Source organism: Apium graveolens, chromosome 10 (genome assembly GCF_009905375.1).
Source record: "Apium graveolens cultivar Ventura chromosome 10, ASM990537v1, whole genome shotgun sequence".
NCBI lineage: Eukaryota > Viridiplantae > Streptophyta > Magnoliopsida > Apiales > Apiaceae > Apium > Apium graveolens.
This window is the reverse complement of record NC_133656.1, coordinates 214,546,021-214,569,210: the sequence shown is the minus strand read 5'-3', so window position 1 is coordinate 214,569,210 and position 23,190 is coordinate 214,546,021. Positions and strand designations below refer to the sequence as shown.

At 35.3% G+C, this 23,190-nt stretch overlaps 2 protein-coding genes across 5 annotated transcripts; both read left to right on the top strand.

The window, feature by feature from the left end:
- Positions 1-1,221: 1,221 nt before the first annotated feature.
- On the top strand, positions 1,222-15,798 carry LOC141692919 (uncharacterized). 4 transcript variants are annotated; one of them, XR_012562956.1, is made up of 20 exons: positions 1,223-1,428; positions 1,521-1,593; positions 1,723-1,845; positions 2,548-2,717; positions 3,268-3,417; positions 4,378-4,524; positions 5,883-5,940; positions 7,189-7,514; positions 7,696-7,827; positions 8,955-9,074; positions 9,197-9,283; positions 9,882-10,004; positions 10,148-10,265; positions 10,364-10,489; positions 11,148-11,282; positions 12,127-12,275; positions 12,434-12,574; positions 12,884-13,210; positions 14,076-14,225; positions 14,407-14,534. XR_012562956.1 is itself a non-coding variant. In XM_074497879.1 (20 exons), the coding sequence occupies exons 1-19, from the start codon at positions 1,372-1,374 to the stop codon at positions 14,509-14,511; spliced, it is 2,667 nt and encodes an 888-aa protein (XP_074353980.1). In that variant the 5' UTR covers positions 1,224-1,371; the 3' UTR covers positions 14,512-14,536; positions 15,295-15,798. The 4 variants fall into 4 exon arrangements, 2 of the variants coding, with proteins under 2 accessions (XP_074353981.1, XP_074353980.1); XR_012562957.1 differs by having other exon boundaries at positions 14,076-14,244; positions 14,407-14,486; XM_074497879.1 differs by lacking the exon at positions 14,076-14,225 and adding an exon at positions 15,295-15,798 and having other exon boundaries at positions 1,224-1,428; positions 14,407-14,536.
- Positions 15,799-22,013: 6,215 nt separating this feature from the next.
- LOC141691777 (uncharacterized) lies at positions 22,014-22,460 on the top strand. Its single transcript, XM_074496534.1, has one exon. The coding sequence runs from the start codon at positions 22,014-22,016 to the stop codon at positions 22,458-22,460; it is 447 nt and encodes a 148-aa protein (XP_074352635.1).
- Positions 22,461-23,190: the final 730 nt, after the last annotated feature.

The window sequence follows — 23,190 nt, the reverse complement described above, 5'->3', positions numbered from 1 at the left end:
TGCTAACAAAGTTGTCAAATCATGACAAATCATTAAATATATTATTTTTTTAATTTTCTCTCACATCCATGTCACTCTTTGCAATATTTATTAAAATTTATCCCTGTATATTAATTTTATATTTAATTAAATATAAAAGTGAGGTGAGTAATATATATTTTAGATATTTTTATGACTTTATGCTAATTTAGTAAGTTGTCAAGGGTTTGTCAAATTGGCAACCCTGATAGACAACCTTTTGGCAATCCTTATAAATTATATAAGTGTTTGAATAATTTTACTTATAATTCAAAATTATATTTATTTAAATAGAATAAAATAAATAATTTTTAAATATGATTATCTTAATTCTTATCTTTTAAGTTAGATTAACATTTAAAAATATTTTTTAAAACTAAAATAAATAAAAAAAAATTAAAAATAAAAAATAAGTTGAGAAAAAGTATGTCGTTACTAATATTCAACTTATCAGCTTATAAATTATAAATTCAACTTATAAGTTGGGTCGACAAACACTCTTCTATAAACTGTTACGGGCTTATAAGTCATTAAACTGACTTATCAGATTTGCGAAACACGCTATATTTTTGAACTTATTTACAAAAATACGAGTGTGGAGAGAAGTTTACTAGAATTTGCATTCAAACTTATGAATATTACAGAGAAAATTACTCAAAATTATGTAATAAATATTGCGGATCATATTTTTGAAAATAATTTTTGGAACAGAATATTTTTTAAATATTCTTTTTAATGGCCTTTTCTAGTTTTCTGGGTCTTCCAAATTTGTCACAATGGTAGGTTTAAGCTTCCAACCCTTTTTTCATGGAACACTTATTTTGTAACAAAAAAAGCAGCCTACTTAACACTTATATTGATATTAATTTTTTAAGTTATTTTTTCCAGGGACATTAACTTTTAAATTAATATAATTAATTGACAGTATATTATATAATATATTATAAAGATTTTATCAATTAAGGAGGAATTTTTTTTTCTATATTGCATTTTATTTTATAACTCACTACCGAATTTACAATATTTCTATTAAAATTAAGTTTTCAATACCTAAATAGTTTCTTTTCTTGTTTAGGCCTTAGGGAGATAATAATAAATGCTTTTCGCGTAACTTTTGGAATATATATTTATTTAAAAAAAAAAAAACCTGATAGACAATCTTTGCATTAAGGTTTAAACAGGTCTATGACCCGACCCGACCCGACCCGACAAGCAGTGTGTTTTTTGCTCACAGGCAAGGCAAGCAATTAACAGCCGCTGTTGCAGCTCCCTTTTATTGGTTCTTAAACCCTGATTTGTTAAACCCCTGAAACACACACACACACACGCCCCCTCAATTTGTAATCACAAGTAATGGGAAAACCCAAGTCTTCCTCCAAGAAGCAGCCTAAGCGCGGTATTGATTTCAAGGTTAGTTTCCCTGTATATACATACATACCATATACATTCCAATTTTTCAAATCCTCATTGTTGTTTTATTCTTCATACATCTTCTTGTGCAGAAAATTAAACGCAAAATTGGCCGAAAGTTACCGCCCCCCAAAAACACTACTAACACCGATATTAAATCCAAAGGTTTTGTTTCTTTTTTTATCCAATTAATGATATTTTATCATTTTAATCAGAGCATTGTTTTTTTTTTAAACAGTAGTTTCTGTGCTGAGTTTATTTAACTGAAAATATGATTTTTTGTGTTGTCAACAGCTATTATACTTCCCGAACAAAGTGTAGCATCAGATAAGGCAGGTTTAGCTGTCAGCAAGAAAGGTTTAACACTCAAAGAACTTTTGCAGCAAACATCTCACCACAATGCCAAAGTTCGCAAAGGTACTGTGGTGTTATTGGATTTAAGGAATTATCATGTTTCATATAAATTTTGATGAAGTATATGTCATTATTGTTTCGTCCACACATTTCCACGTGACATTAACTCTGCACTTAAAGATTTGAAAAAGTTTAAGAATAAGATTTTAATCAAAGTAGTATAAGTCTATTATCTTTTTTTGGTTGTCCGCTTTGGAGCAAACTAAGATGCAAACTATGTCTGTTATCCTTTGATTTTGTATAAATATATATAAAAAAAATAGTATAATTTAAGAAGTAATAATTGAATGCAAATTAATTTAGTGTTGTCTTGTTCTCAACCATTATTAAGTATGTGCTACGGTTTACTACTTTCATGTTTGCGGTGTTTTAGTATTTTAATTCCTAAGCCGACAAATATTTTATTTTTGGGATTAAAAGTGTGTAGTAAGAAGTACTGTCAAAAGAAAATATCTCGAATAATTAAGGATGGACAGTTTACCCCATATGTTACATATTGTACATTACCATATGTGTTTGTAATACTTCTTCCTATGTTTGAAATTTGATGATTATATCACTAATTATTGCTTAGTTTGGTGGCAAACCATATAGTAAAAGAGTAAACCTTTATTGCCAGTCTTTGTTTTTGAATTAGGGTACATTTGTTTTGAACTGTATGCAAAATGCTTGAATGTTTACAAGGATTTTTTTATGTATGTGAAGATGCACTGATCGGTATAAAAGATATACTCACCAATAATCCAGACGAGCTGAAGTTGCATAAGCTTGCTGTAATAGAGAAACTGCGTGAACGCATCAGTGATGATGATAAACTGGTTCGTGAGACACTATATCAACTTTTCAAGTCGGTGATTTTCCCTGGGTGCAAAGAGGCAAGTCAATTACCTTTTTTTTTTATTTCTACCATTTTCTATAAATGTTTTTTTTGCGGTTCATAAATAAAATATTTCTTTTCTGGACATATATAGTATGGATTTTATGTCTACTAATGCACTTGTCGAGCTCTGTACTCATATTCTGTGCGATCGAAAGAAAGGGAGTTTGGCATAGCAGCTGCTGTATTATTGTGGCATTTAGTGCAACTATATCACTGAAAATAAAAATAAATCAAGCTTATATGATATTATAGCAATGCATCTACCTTCTGACATTCATCACTTCACTATAATGTTATTCGATGTATCATTGCTATTTTTATGAATTTATACTCGAAGGGGAGATAAACAAAGCTACATTCAACCCAGTGTGTGGATGGCTTCTCATATTCTATAGCTTTCAGTTAATGTAAATGTTATTATCAAATGATTTTGGATTATGATCTTTAGTTTGTTCATCTTTTCTTTGTGTTTTGGACCTTGTGGTTATAATTGTTGCTGTTACAGATGTCGGTTGGACTTAATTATAATTTTTTTTTCTTTACAGGATGGTCAAGGACCTTTCATATCTCTGATGATGGTATATATTTTTAGTGCAATGACAAATTTGGCCATTGATATCAGGTTGATGGCTTTCAAATTCCTAGATCTTGTTCTCCAAAATTGCCCAACTTCATTTTCCTTGTATGCTGAAAAGGTACCTATTTTGCCCTCAGTGTCTTGCAATGGAAATGTGGTGGTGTTATGCATGTGAACCATTTTATGCGACTGTCTTTGTTGATTTCTTTCTTAAATTTGGGAGTTTTTTCTCGAATGCAACTAGGAGCTTCAAAATTAAAGCAGATTTATTTGATTTAGTTTTAGTAAGGATGTACATTATCTGCAATAATTTTATCGCTTCTTCAGTCTGGTGTGCATGTCTTATTGTGTTATGAGTCAAAAGTGGGATGAAATAGATGTAAGAATAGCTTTAGCAGGAGATTCTGTGTGTATTGTTAGTGTAACACTGTAGGACAAGAAGTCCTTACTCAATAAGTGTTTCACTTGTAGATTATTCCATAAGGATGACATGTCACCTATTTTATCACTGCATTTCATATCTCCTATTTTTTTAAATAGTTATACTCCGTTGTATATCATTTGTTTTTTCTTCGTTGTACTAATATCTTATGTTTAGAAAAAAAAATGGGTTGTATAAATTTTATACTGCATGTATAAAAGATAAAATGAAATTTGGTGACACCTAAACTAATGTATTAAATATATTATTAATATTGTAAACTATTAACTATCAATGTACAATTCAGATAATTAGTTACAGATATGTTAATTTTATACGTATTATGTTGAGCATTTCGTATTGTAGATATAAATGTGAAGTGTTGAATTATAATTTTTATTAATTTTAATTTTTTTAGGGTAAAATCATTATTTCTTTAATAATTTTAGTTAATAAATATTAATCGATTATATTAAATTTATTTTTTTATAATCGTCAAAAGATGAAATCAACTCAAGGTTAAAATTTCCATTTGCATGCTATTCAGATATTTTTAGGTGCGTGTTATAGAACTTCATTTAGCTAATTTAATCATTCAGTATTTTCTATTCAGTTTTATCGAACACCCCTAATTATATTTTTGATCAATTTGTACAGATTCTCCAGAACTATGAAGATATTTTGAGACAGAACCAGTTCTATCTGCAGGACAAGGCCAAGCTTAAGAGTGCTCTTGCTGGGATAACACACTGCTTATCTCTTTTACCTCATAACCAAAAAGGAGATGCTTTAGCAACTAATAGCGTACTTTCTTGTCCCTGTTTCCTGCATTACTACATGTTATTAACTTAGTTATTCTAATTCTGTCTTATCATTGTGATATTTTGTTTAGTTGTTGTGGCATTATTAAGCCTCACATTCCTTTCAGGTGAGGATCTTATGCATCCTTCCTCTTTATCTTTTGCATGATATTTTATTTTATTCTATCAATATTATTTAACTTAAGGAACTTCGGAAAAACCCAAATTTAGGAATAGAATGTAAAGACTAGAAGGTCCCCACCCACATTGCTCCAAGATGCTTAATCTAGGTTTGTTAAACTAAGAGCAACCGATGAGAATTCTGTGTTCTAGATAATACTTCACGCAATCTAAAAGCTCTTTACACCCTTTTAAAGCTACCAACATACAAAACTGTTTCAAGGAAGACCCTATGGCAATAAAATTGTTGATGCAAACCAAGTGAGAATGCATTAACAAATTTGATGCAGGCATTCTGTGGCATCTTTATTTGCTTAACAGGCACTGAGCAATTAATTATTGAAGAGATAATTTTAAGATGTGGTTTCAGAAGTATCTGTTTTTGGCTTGAGACTGGCCATGGGACCTAGGACTATTATTACGGTGGCTGGTCCCGGTTACAGCATAGTGCATTTATCGAGCTCTCATTACAATAAAATTATGTGTCAGAGATGATATCATAAGAAATTGGGTGAAACTAGGAGCAAAGGTTTACATAATTTTGGGAAACTGTTGTAATATCTTGTTTGGTCAAATAATTAGTCCTTTTCTATTTGTTTTTTCTCATATCTTATCTTTTAGTTGTCCTTTATTTTCCCTAGCTATTTCAGAACCTGGTGTTATGCATGACATGCATTGTAACTTTAAGTCTTTATATGTTCTAAGGGGGCTCTGTTTAAATCCCAAAGGGCCAGTAATGAGTATTCTAATATTCAGGTTATTAAAAACTTATATGCCCTGGTTAGTTTTATCGTAAAATTTACTGTATATTGATCGTTTTACGATACATCTGGGATTAGCAAATGTAAGTGACATCCACTGCTGTGGAAGTGGTGAATACCTTCTCGCAAATTTCACCTGGTACAGGTTGTTACTGGTTTTAGTAAAGCAGTCAGGAATCCCAGTTAGTGTATAATTTTTCTATGATCTTTGTCAAAGTTTGTGGTCTCTGTTGTTTTATTTTGCTTCTTGTGCTATCAAACCTATATTAATAACAAAAAACACAAAGATGTTTAGCTGATGTAATATTTTCTCTTGTATGTAACAATTTCCAAGCATTATATATAACACTTAATTCATGCTGGTCACTGTATGTCACGTCACATCTTTACCTGTCTTTCATTTGCTGATTTTCAAAACCAGGTTCCTGGTGAAAGTGTTTTGCATGCTTATGAACCTGATGAGCCCAAAGAATCTGCTGGTGAGTTTTGCAAATAGTCTTAAGCTCTTGCGTTTTGCGTCTTCCATATGATACCGTTACGTGATGTTGTATCATCTTTGAATTTCCATGAAAGCCACTAATATTTAAGCTGTTTAATGGATTCTAATCTCGTACCTTAAAAAGTAGTACTGAAAGAAACAACTAATGTTTTGTCTTTTGCTTAAAAAAATTTATAATTTTGAGCTATTTCAATGACTCATCAGATTTTTGCTTTTGACCTGCGACAAAATAAATAGCTGCTTCTCCCCCTTTTTGTTCAAATATCTTGTGCTATTCGTCGTTCAGTCACATATTGGGTTGTTTATATATGCTTTTCCATCTATCATTTCTGGTGAAATTTATATTTGTGTACAAAATTTCTTTTTTTATAGTTATTAGTTTTGTCTTGGTGTTGGTATGTTAAAACTAATATGCTAGTTCCGGTGATTGTTTATAGTTCCGAGGGCTTACTAATCCATATATAATTGTTTTTTAACCCTGAAGTAATTTGAGATTGTTAATAGTAATTTGTGTTGAATTTGAAAAGGAGTCCCTGATTTGTTACACTATTGTTGTTTGGTTGGTGCTCTGACTGCATGGTAAAGTAGTTACCCTGTTGTTTGTCTGTAGAATAAGATAGCCAGAGATGGTATTAGATTCTAATGCACATTTATACTCGTAGTTTGCAAATATCTTGATTTAAGTTGATATAATAAACCGCAGCAGCTGTGATAACTTTGTTTGCTGTATTTTGTCCGAGAGAAAAGGAGGAAAGCATGATGTCGCTGATACATCATATATATTTGAAATCATTCAAACATGAAATCAATACATATCTCATGTTTGAGGTTATTTGAAACGTAAAATAAATAGAACAATGAACTTCGGTAACGAGGAAGAAATATAACACAACATTAAGGACAAAAGCTTAATTCCAGAATTGAGAAATTCTAGGTGCTCTCACCTGGCAATGGATGTGCCTTAAATGTATTAATCTGTTTTGCATTAAATTCTTTGCTAAACAAATAAACATGTACACCTTCCTGTTTGTACTTTTAAAATTAGTTTCGTTATAATTGTTAGAAATTTTATTGTGCATGCTTGTTAAATTAAATGAAGGGTGAGTAATGTATGCTGATTGGTCAAATTATTGTGTTTCTATTGATACTCCCTGGCCTTTTCTACGCTTCTAAGTTCTTTTGGGTGCGTATGTTAATATTTTTTGTCTCTTTATTTTTGTGTTTGTAGGGCTCTCTGTCATCACAAAGAAACTTAATGGGATTTTACCTATTCTGGTTGGATGTTTCCAGGATTTCGTACCTTTGGTCCATACTTCGCCACAACTAGATGCACAATCATTTGACTGTATGCTATCTGTACTTCAGAGTATAGATCTGATAGTGCAGTTTTTTGCTTATGGGACTGACAAGAGTCAGCAGGAGTTACAAATTTCTCTATTGTTTCATACTCATCGGGGTGTATCTCCTCATAATCGAGATAATAATATCATGGTGATGCTAAAGAAGTTATGGGATGTCTTTCCCCTCTACCCAGCACAGCAGCTGTCAGAAAAGGTAACGATGGTCGATGGCTGCACTTTTTAGGCCATTATGCAGTAATCATACTTATACTTGTCGGCTACTAAATAACATGTACAGTTATCTTTTTGATTTTTAGACATTATTATTTTGTGATAAAACTCATCTGAAGCTCTAGTTTAACGGCTTTGACTTGGTTTTCTCTTCATCTTTGCAGGAAGATAGTAGATACTTTATTCTTAATATCATAATTTCTGAAATTTTTTTGTCCTTGAGTGACTGGATCTACCCTTCCTCAGCTTTGCTGGAAAAGTTTCTTGAATTTATCGACAATGCATTATCAGAAAAGGTTTGCTTCTAGAGTTGTATACTTTTCATTTTTTTGAAAGACATTGCTGCTAGAAATCACCGTATATCATGGTTTCGAACATTTCTCCCAGGGATTTGGTCAATAATAATGTCGATAACAGAATCTTAACAATTGAATTTTTCTATAATCTTGCTTTTTCTTCTTTCTTAGTTTCTTAATCCTCTAATTCTTGGAAACGTGATATGATTTTCAGTCAAGTCCCCACCTGAATTGTTGTTACCAATAGAAATTACAAATAGGATTGTGTTTGGTCCAAAGTTTCTATAAACACCTCACTAAGACAGAAAATGACCGGCTACGACCTTTCAGTTTCCATCTAATATAGGGAAACTAGAGACATGTACAAATCCTTTCCTCTTTTAGAGTGTTGGATTAGGAATCCCTTGTTTTAGTCCACCGCAATCTGGAATTGTTTGATAATCTTTCACATGTGGAAGGTTGTATATAGTTTTTTCAAGGTCGATAAGGATATGGTTCACCCAGTCATTTTGTATAGGTCTTCTTTGTTTTGTCATACTTAAACTGCCCCCTCTGAATGTTCTTCGTCTTATGTGGTTTAGTCCTCTGACAGGAAGTTGAATGGATCAATAGGTCTGCACAATGTTTTTTCCTGGTCAAGGGAATCACATTCATTTTAAATATTTTTAGTATGTGAAAGTTCAAAAAATTAACTTCAATAGTGGAAGCAGCTTAATTTATAGCTCTAGCATCCCAGGGGGAGACACTTGATCTACGATGAGAATTACATGGAAGATAGAATCCACCTGCATAAGTTAACCCTTATGTAATTTGTACAATCTAAAAAAATTTAATCTGTATCTAGAGCCTGACTTTTTGCCAGGAACTTTCTCGTATGTGTCTTTCGATGTGCCTGTAAGTGAGACAGTTAAAGTTACGATTAGAACTTTAATTACACGGTTCATATATTTTTCTTCTTCCCACTATAGGATCATTTGGCTCCTAAAATACGAAGAATTTTGATCTTACACTTAATAAGGACTAAGTTTTGTTGTATGCTTCTTCGCTTAAGTTTATGTATTATAGTTGTGTGTTTTACACACTCGACAGAAGTTGGCTAAATACATCAAATACATATTACATTGCAGATATGTAGGAGCTTGCAAGTAGGCAAGGTGTTTCATGAGAAACATTCGGTTTCACTAGTTGCGTACATACCAAAGCTTTTGAGACAAGTTTCTGGTAGTTGGAGATCCCGTATCCTTCAGGTATGTGATTTATTTTTTACTTTTATCCAGCTAGTAAGGTTTTGTTTCTGACTCATTGTTATTATGTTATATATCAGTTTCTTGTATGAAATTTAAATTGCACATGTGGCAATTAATTGCAGGGTTTCACTAATGTTTTCAAAAGTTGTAAGCCAGAATCTTCACTAAAAATGGTTTGCATATCTGCTATAGAAGAATTTCTAGATCCCGTAAGTTCCTTGCTCATACTCAGGAGATTTCTCCTCTTATTCTCTTAATAAAATTTCATTTTTGTGTTGTACTTTTTGAGGTTACTTACGGAGGTCTAAATATAGTCTTCTTAACCTGCACACATACATATACACAAGCATCTTTCTGCCGTGATGCATGGTGTCTCTAGAGGATCTTGTTTCAACCAATTTCGTGAACTTTACTATGTCGTAAATTATAGTGCGAGAAACTTGCGATCAATATCGTCTTGGTTGCAAGATGTGTAGCATTTCCAACATATTATGGTTAAGAGAAGTGATCGTGATTGCACATTTGCAAGCACTTCAAGATAGATTGGTTGCACATGGCAGGTAAAGACATTTCCAGGGAAAATTTGGGGCTGGTTGGGACTTGGAAACGGTCCAGCTCGCTAGGTTACTAAAAGTTCCATACTATTTTTGTATATGAATCAACTGAATTTGTATTAACATTTAACACCCTCTGGTGTATTTTTGGTTGATACTGCTTTGCAACTTCTGTAGCAACGGGCAAATAATGAAAGTTGCCCAAAATATATTTATTCTGTTTCTTAAGCAAGTTTCTTCATGCGAATGGCAGGAAAAAGGCGGGCTATACCTAGAGACAAGTGATCCTGAAATTTTGGCTTATCACATAACTTGGCTAACGGAGCTTCCTTCATTGTTGATCCATTTAGGTGATAAACACCCATTATCCTCCAAGGTAAGTTCTTCAGTAGATCATTGGTAATTTTTTCTATGAAGTCTAAAACAGAACTGGTGTTATTATGGGTTTTTTACATCTGCAGTATGTAGCCACTGTCTTTACTATGCCTTTTTCTTCTCATATCAAGCCACTTTTTACAGGCCGTGTTACTTCTTCAACTTCACCTTGGACAACGTGCTTCGATAAATCCTACTCTCTCGCAGGAATACAATAAAATTCAGCATACAGTAAAAGATTTTTACAGCAGTGTAGCAGATTGTAAAATCTAAACTTCTATGTTTTTCTGTTGGATAAATATATTACATTTTAATCGTGCTACTTATGTTTCATGCTGTATTTTTCTTCTTTTTTTGCAGCAACCGTAGGCTATGGTCCTTTTATAAGTCTCGCCAGAGATATTCAGGAACTCTCCGTGTGTTGCCTTTATTATTTCTCTTATTTGGATTCACCCATTATTCAGTCAGTAACTTCATGTTGCCTATGTGAGTTCTGAAACACTAAATGGTTGAAATTTTTATCGATTTATTTTGCTGTTGCTAAAACTTCCAATACTTAGACATATGTCACATTTTGTGTTGTGGGACATCATTTGTCATTCCAAAACTGTTGGACGCCTTCACATTGAATGACTTCCTAGTCATTTCAGGCTTCCTTTTGTCCTGCACAGTCTTCTGTTTGTATTGCTTAATCTTTCGAGAAAATACAAATAAAGGAAAACATTTCGTAAACTAATTTGCAGATTGCAAATACAAGTGGGCTACGTCTTGAGCTCAATATTATAATGATTAATATATGTATGCAGATTATGCAATTTCTTTGGTATGATGATACATTAAATAATTTTTCATCTTTGTCACGACCTTGCTTTAGTAAGTAACTTTAGGTATTCACTTCAAATTAGATCACTGCTTTAATATCACTAACCATAGAATCTAATATATGTTTTAGCTAGTGAACAAATAAATACAGTAGAAGTGTGTAATTTTGTGCTGGCGTATGGTCATATGGTCATACGTATGTAGTTGATGGAATCGCTTCCGACCTGTACTTCATTTAAGAAAATTTGTTGTATATAAATTGCACAGATTTTGGTGTGAACATTTCCAGTATTGATGCTCCTTTTTTTCGATTTCACTGCAGGTCATAATTTAGAGTCATTTATATTGTTTCGGATCCTAGAGGTTTTGCATTCATCCTACAAAGCTGGACGTATACAGATTGCAAACCACATTAGTTTTTTTATCACTCTACTCTCTCGTTACAAAATTTTTACAGGTACTAGCAGATAATATATTTTTGTGTCATTAGAGGAGATGAATACTGTGTGATTCTAGAAGGAAAATGTATATTCTTGTTCTTGTAGGCAAGTAGAGTTAAGTAGTTAGTAGCGCGAAAGAGCTCGTAGAAACATTTTCCCCAAACTGCTCAGCGTATTTGCTTTGTTTTACTTTTCCATTTGTAATATCCTCAACAGGTGGATGACTGCGTCTTGTCAGTAGGGTTAGGGTTTGTAATGTATGTTTTCATTTTTAAGGAGCCTCCTTCCACTTCTAAGCTATCTTTTATAATAAATTATTCAAGAAGACACTATATTTCTCTATCCACTTTTCGTACTGTTATTGGTAAAAAATACTACTCACTAAAAATAGTAAACTTGAGGAGTGTGTAATGAGGATTTTTTGGAGATGACACATGGATCTATGTACAAATTTAGCAAAAACCAATTTTTTTTTATATTAGATTTGGGGAGGGAACTAAGAGTTTCTTGGAGATACTATGAAGCTCACCTAGTATCATAAGGCTTTGCTGTCTGGTTTGTCCGAAGTTTTAAATGAAGATTTCTGGGACATGATTTTTGACCAAGCATTGAAACTATATCCGATACTTGCTAGAAATAAAAGTTTTCAAAGATGCTTAATACTTTAAATAAAATTGTCGCTGTTGTCTCATTCCAACTTCCTTAAATCTCCCTCACTGATGAAAGTTACTAATATATGATCCAGTTACATTGTTGATTGTTTCTGTTCAAAGTTAGACATGACTATATGATACAGGTGTATCTTGATATATATGGGTGATGATAAGCATTATTAATATCAGTGTGGCCATTGTTTTGCAGAGAAGAAATATGATGCAACGGACAATGATGGGAAATCAAATTTTGGAACTTTTAAGTCAATTACTAATGTTGTCTGCTCTTTCCTGCTGCAACTTGGTGATGAGCATGTTGTGTTTCAAATGCTAGAGAAGATAGTTATTAACCAAATAGTAAGTCTCTTAACCTTCATCTACTTTATACTCGAGTTAATTATTGTAATGAATGCAAAGAATCATCACTGTTCTCAAAGTTTCTTGCAGTTTCTATTTGTTGATCCACAAATTCTGACAAGGGATTCCATCCTACTAAACTTTGTACAATATTGCAGTTACTCAATCCACCTTTGGACAACATTTGTGCATTGCTCAGAGTGCTTGCTACACTAGACTCAGAACCAACGAAACTTTCGGAGCAGAGTGTAATCAATCTCAGTAGATTTCTTCCAGGATACCTAATGAATATTGTATCAGTGAGTATCCTTAATCTTATGATCTCCCTCAGTTATGCTTCCTCCATCCTGTAATGTGTGAGCCTTTTGACATGTTGCACACTCGTAAAGGTGTATAAATTCACAACTAAATATTATGTATGTTACATTTTATATGTCTGTAAACTTTCAAGTGTGCAAAAAATCGAAGGCACGCTAAGATGGGATGGAGGGAGCAACTATTGTTGCAATTTCAGGTCCTTGTTATGTGGGGTTTGTTTGTTAAGCGGATTGTTGTTAGCCATGTTGGATGCTCATAAGTTATGTCGACCATTTTATGACTATATATAGGGCATTCCAAAAGATAATAATACTGAGTCCGCCAGCATGGTTTCAAGGAAAAGAACTCGTTATTATCTCCTGCCTTGCATGTTTATCTTCTCCCGGAGTCACAAACTTCTAAAACTTGTGTTGAAGATGATGGGATCATTAGTAAATGAAAAGGGTTCATCAGGTTCAACTGAGCAGTGGACCCAGTATACCACTGGCTATTCAAGAAGAATTGATGCAATTGTTTCCGTCCTATTGCTGATATTCGCAGACATCAAAATTAAAAAAATTCTTTTGTTGTGCAAGGCAGAAATCGAGCAGATATTAGAGAATATTCTTCAACTACAGGTACTTGCTAAGCCATCGCACTTTAAAGTTGCATGCAGATAGATCCTGCGGCCGAATAGTGCTGGAAAGCATGATACATGACTTGTTTGAAATACAAATTTGTAGTCATATATTATTCTTTATGCAAGTGAAGATTCTCTGCTTATATTCGGGTGTCGGGTAACCATGTGTTTGTGTTTCTTTTTCTGCATTTTTTGGTTTTAAACCAGTTCTTATGCCCTAGTTAAGACTTAGAGTAATATTATTCTTTCTTTTCCCCGTCTTAATTAAACTGATGATCTTAAATTATAAGATATGATGCATAAACACTCTTGTAGTTATGTTTACACAACTAAGTCATAAAATTCAATAACATAAATAATCACAGGAATACAACATTACAACTTTCAAGGCAAAATTTTGTTTCAAGATGTTTTAATCCTTGAAAGCTTTGAAGTTTAGGACAAGACATGACTGGGGCATTGTAACTTGCTTTACATGTTGTGGCTTGGAAGGATAATACGGTGTTGTTTTGTTTTTTTCCCAGACAAAGCTACATATATTATCCAGATTGGATTCTTTTATATTCAACTTACTCAGTTTCTTTCATTTTTTATGGTGTTTTGCTTTTTCGTGGGGTGGGGGGGGGGGGAGAAGGTGTAGGCCTGTCGTGTATGATGGTTTTTTGGATCTTTGTGATGAATACTGTGAAAAGTGCTTGAATTGCCGGAATAATGTTGGTTGATTTATTAGGAAGGTCATATGAAGTAGAGTTCTTAATCTTTGCTTATATCCCCTTAATTCTATATATTTCTGGTTTTCCAAACTGAAACCGGGATAATTGTTTATTTGGCTAATTGATACTTGTGGATTTATTCACTTTCAGTTAAGAATGTAGAGAGCCTCAATTACCATTAGGCGCCCTAAGAAGCGGGAGGATGTTACCAGAGTTTTGTTCATGGAGATAATGTCCAAGTCAATTTGCAATCACCTGTTGTGCTCCTTTTATCTCGGAAGAAAATGAATTAGTATTCAAGTTAATGGATAGAAAATATGTCGGTAACCATAGGACCAAAAAATAAATGAAGAATATGTATGCAGTTTATGGCATCCGTCCTCTTGTTCAACAATCAACATGATTTTGCTATTAAATTTTGCAATCTAGTTCTAGTTATCAGCTTTCTTGCTATGAAACTAATTATCCCGTGTCACTGCAGTTATCGGAGGGTATCAACATGACTATGGAAGAAAAGCACAAAATAGGATGCTCATATGATCGATTAAAGAATTGCAGCAGTAGATTATTAGTGGGACTAAGATGATGCACAAGAATTTTTTTTGAACCAAGTAAGCATTTTCCTTTTTGCAGCATACATAATACTGTGGTTTTCGGTGGTATTTAGTAGATTTGTTTTTTCTCCTTGTTAAGTTTAACGCTTTAGATGAATTAATCATCTGCATTTTTCGTTTGCAAGACAACTTTCTCATTTAAATTAGAAGAGTTGCTAAAATATATGTTCCCCACTTTTGCTTTATTTTGTAACAAATAACTAAAATGGGTTTAAAATTCAAAACGTTAAGGTTATATGTTTTCGACTTTTCGTTTCAATAAACTTGGGAATATGAGTTAGATTGAAGGTGCTTCTCAATAACCCATTCCCCAGGCTGCATCATACGCACCATATGTCTCGTGTGCCTGAAACTTTCACCCTATTTGTAAAATGGTTTATTAAAAAAAGAAAGTGATACGTAAATGTATAATTCATCAGGTATTATGAACAGAATATTCAGAGTGAGGGAAAAAATCGTCAATGGTCATGTTGAGTGCGTAGAAGAATCTTGATCTTTTTCCTTTTAGGCATTTGTTTAATGTAATATTTAATCATATAACGCAATGGGTAGAATCTAGTGAAAGCTAGCAACATCCACTTGCACTTGTACATTCTAATATGCAGTATTTACATTATTAACATGACCTACAGCAAGAATTATGAGACAGGTTTTTTTATAATAAAAACTCAAAAGAAATTATGGATCATATATGAGTATCTGTTTTTGCCAACTGCCTGATGTAGTAATCCATTTAAAGTAATTCATTGAAACAGTTTTGAAGGAGCAGAATGTTTGGCTTGTGCATGTCACCATAGCTATTGGCAAATCCAAAAATGTACTACTGCTCTGATCCGGAGAGCTGGATTTGCCTCATCCTCTTCCAAAGATGGAAGTTAAGTTTCGAATGAGAGGTTGGCGAAACCAAATAAGAAAATATACGAGTTTGTCGTTTGTGGACCTGACAGTGCTTATCATTTCAGGCTGCAGTTCAGATGTGTGATTATATAACTTGGTCATATGCATACTTGTTCAATATTTAGATTGGACTGTACAGCATGAAGGTTATTGTTATGTAAAATAGAGATCTATTAAACACAATAGTAAGCGGGTTTCAGTCTATTTTTGTACAATTAGTGCCTGCTTTATTTCCTTCAAGTCATGTTGATTAGGCAATTGGGCCTTTTTGTCAACTGTATGGTTTAAGTTTAGTATAAGTTGACGAGTTCTACTGTCACGGAAAATTCAGAAATGGTAAAATTGATGATGATTTGACTGTTTTTTCTTTGCACAAGCTGGTGTCGAACTTGTGACCTCCCGCAAGAGGGAACAAGCTCGAGTTCTGCACCAATACTTTGTCGGCAATGATTTGACTATTTAACAGTTGTAGTGCAGACTTTTTTTGGTTTCCTTATCGATTATTAGGTAACTATTCGTGACCAGAAATTGATTCGCAACTGGTAAGGATATTACTGGGATAAAATAAAATCTATCAACTACAAAGGATGTAACTGGGATAAAATAATTATTAGTAATTGTTGTAACTTTTATTATTAGGGTTAAAGTGAAATGTGAAACAGGCAGTGGATAAATGTAAGAGCATCACATATCATGATATCATTATCAATATATCATTATGTGAATTCGTCAAAATTAATGACTTGGATTTTATTATGTCAACCTCATGTCATAATAATTTTCTATTAATTATTCCTAATACTATCCTAGTTCTAAGTAGTATAACTCATCTCTTGCAATTGATTACAACATTTTTTGCAATCCTAGAAGTAATCTTTTACAAATCATATGTCATTTTTTTTAAAACTTTTGGCCTGACACAACATTTTTTTTAAAAAAATACCGACTAACAATGCAAAAAAAAAAATACTGACTCTAACTATGCAAAAAGAAAATACCGACTCTTAACACATGAAATTTTGAAAAAAAAAGGGAAACGTACTGATTTTGAACTCGGCTGTGTACGCAAAATCTGAAACTCTACTTAAAGAATTATTAAAAAAGGGGGAGGACTGGACTGGACTGGACTTGTTGGCTGTGGATGGAGTAATATTTTTTTGTTAGCGAGGGGGGAAATTAAAAAAACATTTGAGTTGGTTAAACAAACGCGGGAAACCCTTATTTAAATTAAATCAAACCGGGTTATTTAACTCTTACAATTACTCAGGCTCAAAAGATCAGTCTGTCTGTCTGTCTGTGTTCGGTTGAGACATCGTGTCTATCTCTAACATTGTAGTCCGGTGGATATCATTATTACCCAAATAGAATTATCAGCGATATTTATTTGGTCATCTATAACTAAAACAAAGAATTTCTAGTACTTATTTTGATCACAAGGATAATCATTTTTATTATGTCGGGGACTGTTTTATCATGTAAGATCCCCAAGGTCATTTGGATTCTGGGGTAAGAAGTCAAATTTCGATTACGATGGTTTATTCGTCCACTTTTGTGTTTTTAAATTTAAAATGTTTTTTTTATCAAGAAAAATGTTTAATTGTGTAAGAAGATGACCAAATTATAAGACATTATTATGTAATACTAATAAGACAGAACACGATTTCTACAGTCCAACTAAAACTTCTTGTTCTTCCTCTTCTTGCCAACACAGTTTGTGTCTTTCTAGCTCTAATAATATAATTATCTTAAATCCCAATCCAGGAAGAGCTTTTTCATTGGGTTATCCAACAAAAATATGATTTAGCATTCTCACATCAAACAATGAGACTCTCGAGGAAATGCAGGAGATGTTGTATCTATCTAATGAAGATGAATCTAAGTTCAACATACAACTCCAACACCAGATTAGAAGAGAATAATGAACACTCAAGGAAAAATAATTAATTTGCCCAATCTAGAGGAGCATCTTGAACAATGCTTGTGAGATTTCTGTGAACTTTCTTCTATCAATTTTCAATAAAATTTGCAGCACTTATCATTTTTATCTACTATTGAATGATCATTTTGTATAAGGTATTTTGTTATCATCAAATCTTCCTAAATTTATGCCTATAATTCTAGTAGACATAAATTGGGGGAGATTGTTAAGAATATGTTGTAGACTTGATGACATTAACTTTGTGGATGCTTTCTATTTATTTGTTAGAATGTAACATCCCACCTCGATAAAACTAAGATGTCTTGTTTATTTCGTCAATTTTATAATTACATAGAAATTTGAACTTTCTAGTAACTAATAAGTCAACACTACAGGTTTCAAGTTAATTAAAATATATATGTTTAATTTATTACTATGCAATTTGATATTACATAATTAATTTTGATAAGTAATTAATATTTTTATATTGGATTGTTATGTAACGCGTAATGATCATGGTGGACCTTGATAACTAAGTTCCCACGTTTTGTGCTAACTACAAAAATCGTGGAACTTGAAGTTCTGTTACCCAATTGAAAATACAACAAATCGAACGCCATAGCTTAGTCTGAATCAGACTCACTCGCCTGGAAAAAACTATGTCCAGCGACAGAAAGGTCGATCGAGAACCAATTGTGACGAAAGAGATCGAGTAGTACTGACCTCCCCCGACCGAGTAAAGGCAGTTCCCAAAGATTAGTGAGTTTAACGAAAAAGGCGACACGAAGGACCACTGCGAAAAATACGAGCTGCTGATGATTGGGATGGGTCATAATGACATACATCATGCTTTGTAAAATGTTCAAGACCTACTTGAAGGGATCGACTTCGATGTGGTACAAGTCCCTCAAACCCAGGTCCATCGGATCGTATGAGCAGTTGAAGAGAAAGTTCCTGAAGTACTATTCACATCTCTGCCGAAAGGCGAAGGATACCGAGGCCCTGGTCCACTATAGACAGAGGGCGAACGAGGAACTGTGAGATTATTTGGCTCGGTTCAAGGAGGAAGCTAGAATGGTCACGAATTTGGACAAAGTCAAGACTATGGGCTTTCTTACGACGGGGCTTAACCCCTATAAAGGTAAAAAGCTTCGTTCATCTCTTTACAATTTTTCCCCCAAATCCCTGAATGATATATATGTGAGGGGCGAGATTATTCGGAGGAAGATGGAAAGTATTGGGGGTTACAAAGATTCCCGAAGGAATGACCGATCGAAGCGAGCAGAAAGATATGATAGCTCAAGATCTGGGAATGACCGAAGGGATAGTAGGAAAGAAGGAAGAAAGGAAACCGACCGTGGGGCCTAACGGCGCCGAGATAGAGATTCGGATGTACTCACCCCTCCGAATGCACCAATCTACAAGATTCTCCAAGAAATCAAGGGAAAACCTAAAGTTATTCGCCCAACCAAGATGAAAGTCCCAAACAATAAGAAGAACCCCGACAGGTACTGTGATTATCAAAGAGATAAGGGGCATAATACTGATGAATGTTACCATCTCAAGAAGCTTATCGAACGGATGATCAAATAAGGCAAACTCAATTAGTTCGTCCGAGATTTGAGGGACAGACTGGGTCAAAGGATAATTAGGAAGAACCAGAAGCCGAGGAGCTCGAACGAAGAGACATAATAAGAGGTGAGGTGAAAACAATATATGGGGGAAGTGTGCGAGACAGAGATAGTAAGACGGCGAAGAAGAAGTATGCCCGACAAGTGTACAACCTCTATTAGTTCGGTCAGGCGAAGTCCTACATGCCCATGACTTTTAGCACAGAACATTATGAGGATGTCATTCATCCATATGAATACCCCCTCATCATCAACCCTCTCATTGGTCAAAACAAAATTTGGAAGGTGCTTGTGGATACCGACAGCTCGACCAACATCCTGTTCCACAGAACTTATTGTAAGATGAACCTGAAGGGCGAAAAACTAGAGCCCTGCAATGAAGCACATCTCCACGCCTTCGGAGGGCACCCGATACAGTTTGAAGGTATAATCACTCTTCTCGTTCTTTTGGGTAAATTGCCATACACCGTCGAGAAACCAGTAAAGTTCTACGTGATTCGGATTGAGAGTCCGTATAATGCCATTCTGGGAAGGCCGTTCATGTCAACCTTCGAGGCTGTAGAGTCCATACCACACCTCAAGCACAAAATTCCGACTGAGAAGGGGGTAGGAGAGATGAGGGGCGATTAGAAAACCGCCCGAATAATCATGCTAGAAGACTTAGAAAAAGATTAGGCATACGAAAGGCCAGATGAAAGTGGAAAAAGAAAAAGAGCTGAGGTCGAACCCAGTAGAAGTAGATAGACCCTGAACATTGAATTGGAGAAATTCGGGGCGGATCTTTCAAGTCTGATCGTCGAACCAACCGCTGAAGTCGAAGAAGTTGAAATATATGCAGGACATTCGGGTAAAATGGTTCGAATTGGGAGAAATATGGAGAAAGGTCTGAAGGAAAAGTTTATTGCGGTAAATCGGCAAGACCATGATGTGTTCACTGGGGGATGGAAGACATGCGTGGTTTGGATCCCAAGACGGCTAAGCATTACCTTAATGTGCAGCTCGAGGCCAAACCAGTAAAGCAGAAGAAGACCTTTACGGCCGAACGACAAAAGGTCATTGAGGCCGAAGTGGAGAAGCTGTTGGAAGCTAAGTTTATAAAAGAAATTGAGTATCCAGACTGGTTGGCTAACATGGTGGTCATTAAAAAATCCAATGGGAAGTGGAGGATGTACGTGGACTACACGGATCTCAACAAGATCTATCCGAAGGGCCATTACCCCTACCCAACATTGACCAACTGATAGACGCCACGGCCGGATACCAAGCACTTAGTTTTCTTGATGCTTTTTCTGGTTATCATCAAATTTCTATGAACGACAAGGATGTTCCCAAGATAGCGTTCATAACTTCGAAGGGGACTTATGCCTATACGGCGTGCTAAGTGGAAAATTTTTGGGCTGCATGGTCAGTGCCCGTGGGATAGAAGCAAACCCAAAGAAAATTGAGGCAGTTATCAACACGGAAGCTCCTAAATGCATCATGGATATCCAAAAGCTGATTGGGCGATTATAAGCCCTTCAGCGATTCATCTCCAGATCAGCCGAGAAAGCACTCCCCTTCTTCGCCGTGCTTAAGGGGTCGAAGAATTTTGAGTGGGACCCGAATGTCAAAAGGCGTTTGAAGAAGTGAAAGAATATCTCACTAAGGGGCCACTTTTAATGAGGCCTGATCCGAAGGAAACCCTTCAGCTCTACTTGGATGTGTCTGACCGAACATTGGGAGCGGTACTTGTAAAAAATCATGGGGGGAAGCAACATCCCATCTTCTACGTATCTCATGTGCTAAAGGATGCAGAAATAAGGTACCCTAATGCCTAAAAATTCGCATATGGGTTGGTCATGGCCTCCCAAAAATTGTGACATTATTTCCAAGGTCGAACAGTTCAAATCGTCATCGATTAGGCGTTGAAGAAAATTTTGACAAGACCAGAAGCTTCGGGTCGCGTCGTAGCTTGGTCCATCGAGCTGGGAGAATACGACCTCGAGTTCGTCGCCCGAACGGTGATCAAAGCCCAAGCTTTGATAGATTTTATGGTCGAGTGCACATTCTCCGGGCCGAAGGATCTTACACCAGAGGAACAACTCATCCAGACCCCGAGTAAATGGAAGCTTTTTGTGGATGGATCGGTCGCCAGGAAAAAGTGCGGGGCCTGCTCAATCCTTTTCAGTCCGGACGGGTTTGAAATATGTCAATCCATATGGTTCAACTTCCCTCTCACCAACAATGAAGCAGAATATGAAGCCTTCTTGGAAGTAACGGAGTTGGCTCGAAGCCTCGAGGTGAAGCACTTGAGGGCGTTTAGTGATTCCATTTTGGTAGTCAAGCACTTCTCAGGAGAATATGAATAAAGGGATCCTCGTATAAAGGCTTACGCCACTAAGGTAAAAGAATCTTCTTTGTCATTTGAAAATTTTATGCTAAGTCAGATAGGCATGGAAAATAATAGTCGGGCGGATGCCCTATCCAAGCTAGCTTCGGATGAGACGCAAAGCCTTACCGGTTTCATTTATCTCACCAAAGCCAAGACGCCTTCAATCGAAAAGAAAGAATGCCTTGAGATCCATCAAGGCGCCTATTGGATGATCCCCCATTCGGAATTTTCTGGAGAAAGGAATCCTGCCTTTAGACCGAAGGGAAGACCTGAAAGTAAAGTACAGGGCATCAAGCTACACCATCATCAACGTAAGGATGTATCGTCGATCTGTCAGTCAACCCCTTTTGAGATGCTTAAACATCGAAGAACAACAGCAGGCCTTAGAAACAGTGCACGAAGGAATTGGTAGAGAACATATAACTAGACGGTCTCTTGCCTTTAAAATCCTTCGGCAATCATTTGCGAGCCGATGCGAGTGAATATGCAAAGAAGTGCAAGCAATGTCAGCTGTTCGCCACCGTTCCGAAGCAACCTCCTGAAGAAATGACTTATGTCCTTATCCCCATTCTGTTCTCTATGTGGGCCATGGATATAGTCGGAATTCTCCCTACCAGTATCAGACAGGAAAAATACTGCATAATCACCATCGAATACATGACCAAGTGGGTCAAAGCCAGAACATTATCTGCCATAATCGAAGAAGCGGAAAAAAAGTTCTTTCTGGAGCAGATCATTCTCAGGTTCATGATTCCAAAAGTTCGTGTCTCGGACAACAGATTACAGTTCGTTGGGAACAAGTTCAGAAGGTTTCTACATCACCCCGTGGTTCAACAGAAGTTCAGCTCAGTTGCACACCCCCAGGGAAATGGGACGATCGAAATAACAAACAAGATAATGTTTCAAGGGATCAAGAAAAGGTTAGGTGAAGCCAAGGGAAGATGGTCTGAAGAGCTACCCTGGGTCTTGCGGGCTTACCGAACAACGCCCAGGTCTTCCACCGGGGAAACTCCTTTCAGGTTGGCATACAGGACAGATGCCCTGGTCCCGATCGAAGTGGGCCAGAAATCTTACAGAACTGAATTCTACAATATGGAAGCCTAAAATTCAGATTAAGGGCGGATGTAGATTTTTTTAGAAGAATAAAGAGAGGCTTCCCGCCAAAGAAACGTAAAGTACCTACTGCAGGCCGCCCAATACTATGATTCGGGAATAAAAAAGAGGTCATTCAGAGTCGGAGATTTGGTCCTCTAGGAACTGGCCGCATCTATGCCGTCAAGACAAAGGAAACTTTACCCAAACTGGTAAGGGCCTTACAAAGTAATTGAGATCATTCGTCCCGGAACATACAAGCTGGAAATACTAGTCGGCGATGCAGTAAAATATACTTGACATGCTAGGTGCCTTCAAAAATTTTATCAGTAAGGAAAATCTCATTTAGTTCCCATTTGTATTTCATTCTGCATCTTATGTAAAAAATTGTTATGGCTAAAAAATCAAATAAAAATACAATTCCTTTGCATGAATTTATTACTTGAAATTACGATAGACTAAGCGGGCGAGCGAGTACTATCTAGGGGTGATCCCGAAGAAGATACACCTTTCGCCCGCCACATTTAACGAAAAGATGAATGAATATTATCTAGGGGAAATCCTAAACAGAATAATATCCTTCGCCCTATAAAATTATTTAATTATAAAGTGCATGGACACAAGAAGGACGAATGAGGAACGCCTAATGGAAATCCTGAAAAAAGACTTCTTTTGTGATTTCTAACCATCACAAAAAGAAAATAATTGAAAACGATGATAATCCCGAAGGAACGAAGAAGGC

Bases quoted from the DNA above. Each gene is read 5' to 3' on its own strand.
- LOC141692919 (XM_074497879.1), top strand. From the start codon at position 1,372: ATGGGAAAACCCAAGTCTTCCTCCAAGAAGCAGCCTAAGCGCGGTATT. The intron at 10,266-10,363 runs GTAAAATCTAAA...CTTTTTTTGCAG, and splicing joins TTACAGCAGTGTAGCAGATT to CAACCGTAGGCTATGGTCCT. The intron at 12,575-12,883 runs GTGAGTATCCTT...GACTATATATAG, and splicing joins ACCTAATGAATATTGTATCA to GGCATTCCAAAAGATAATAA.
- LOC141691777 (XM_074496534.1), top strand. From the start codon at position 22,014: ATGACCAAGTGGGTCAAAGCCAGAACATTATCTGCCATAATCGAAGAA.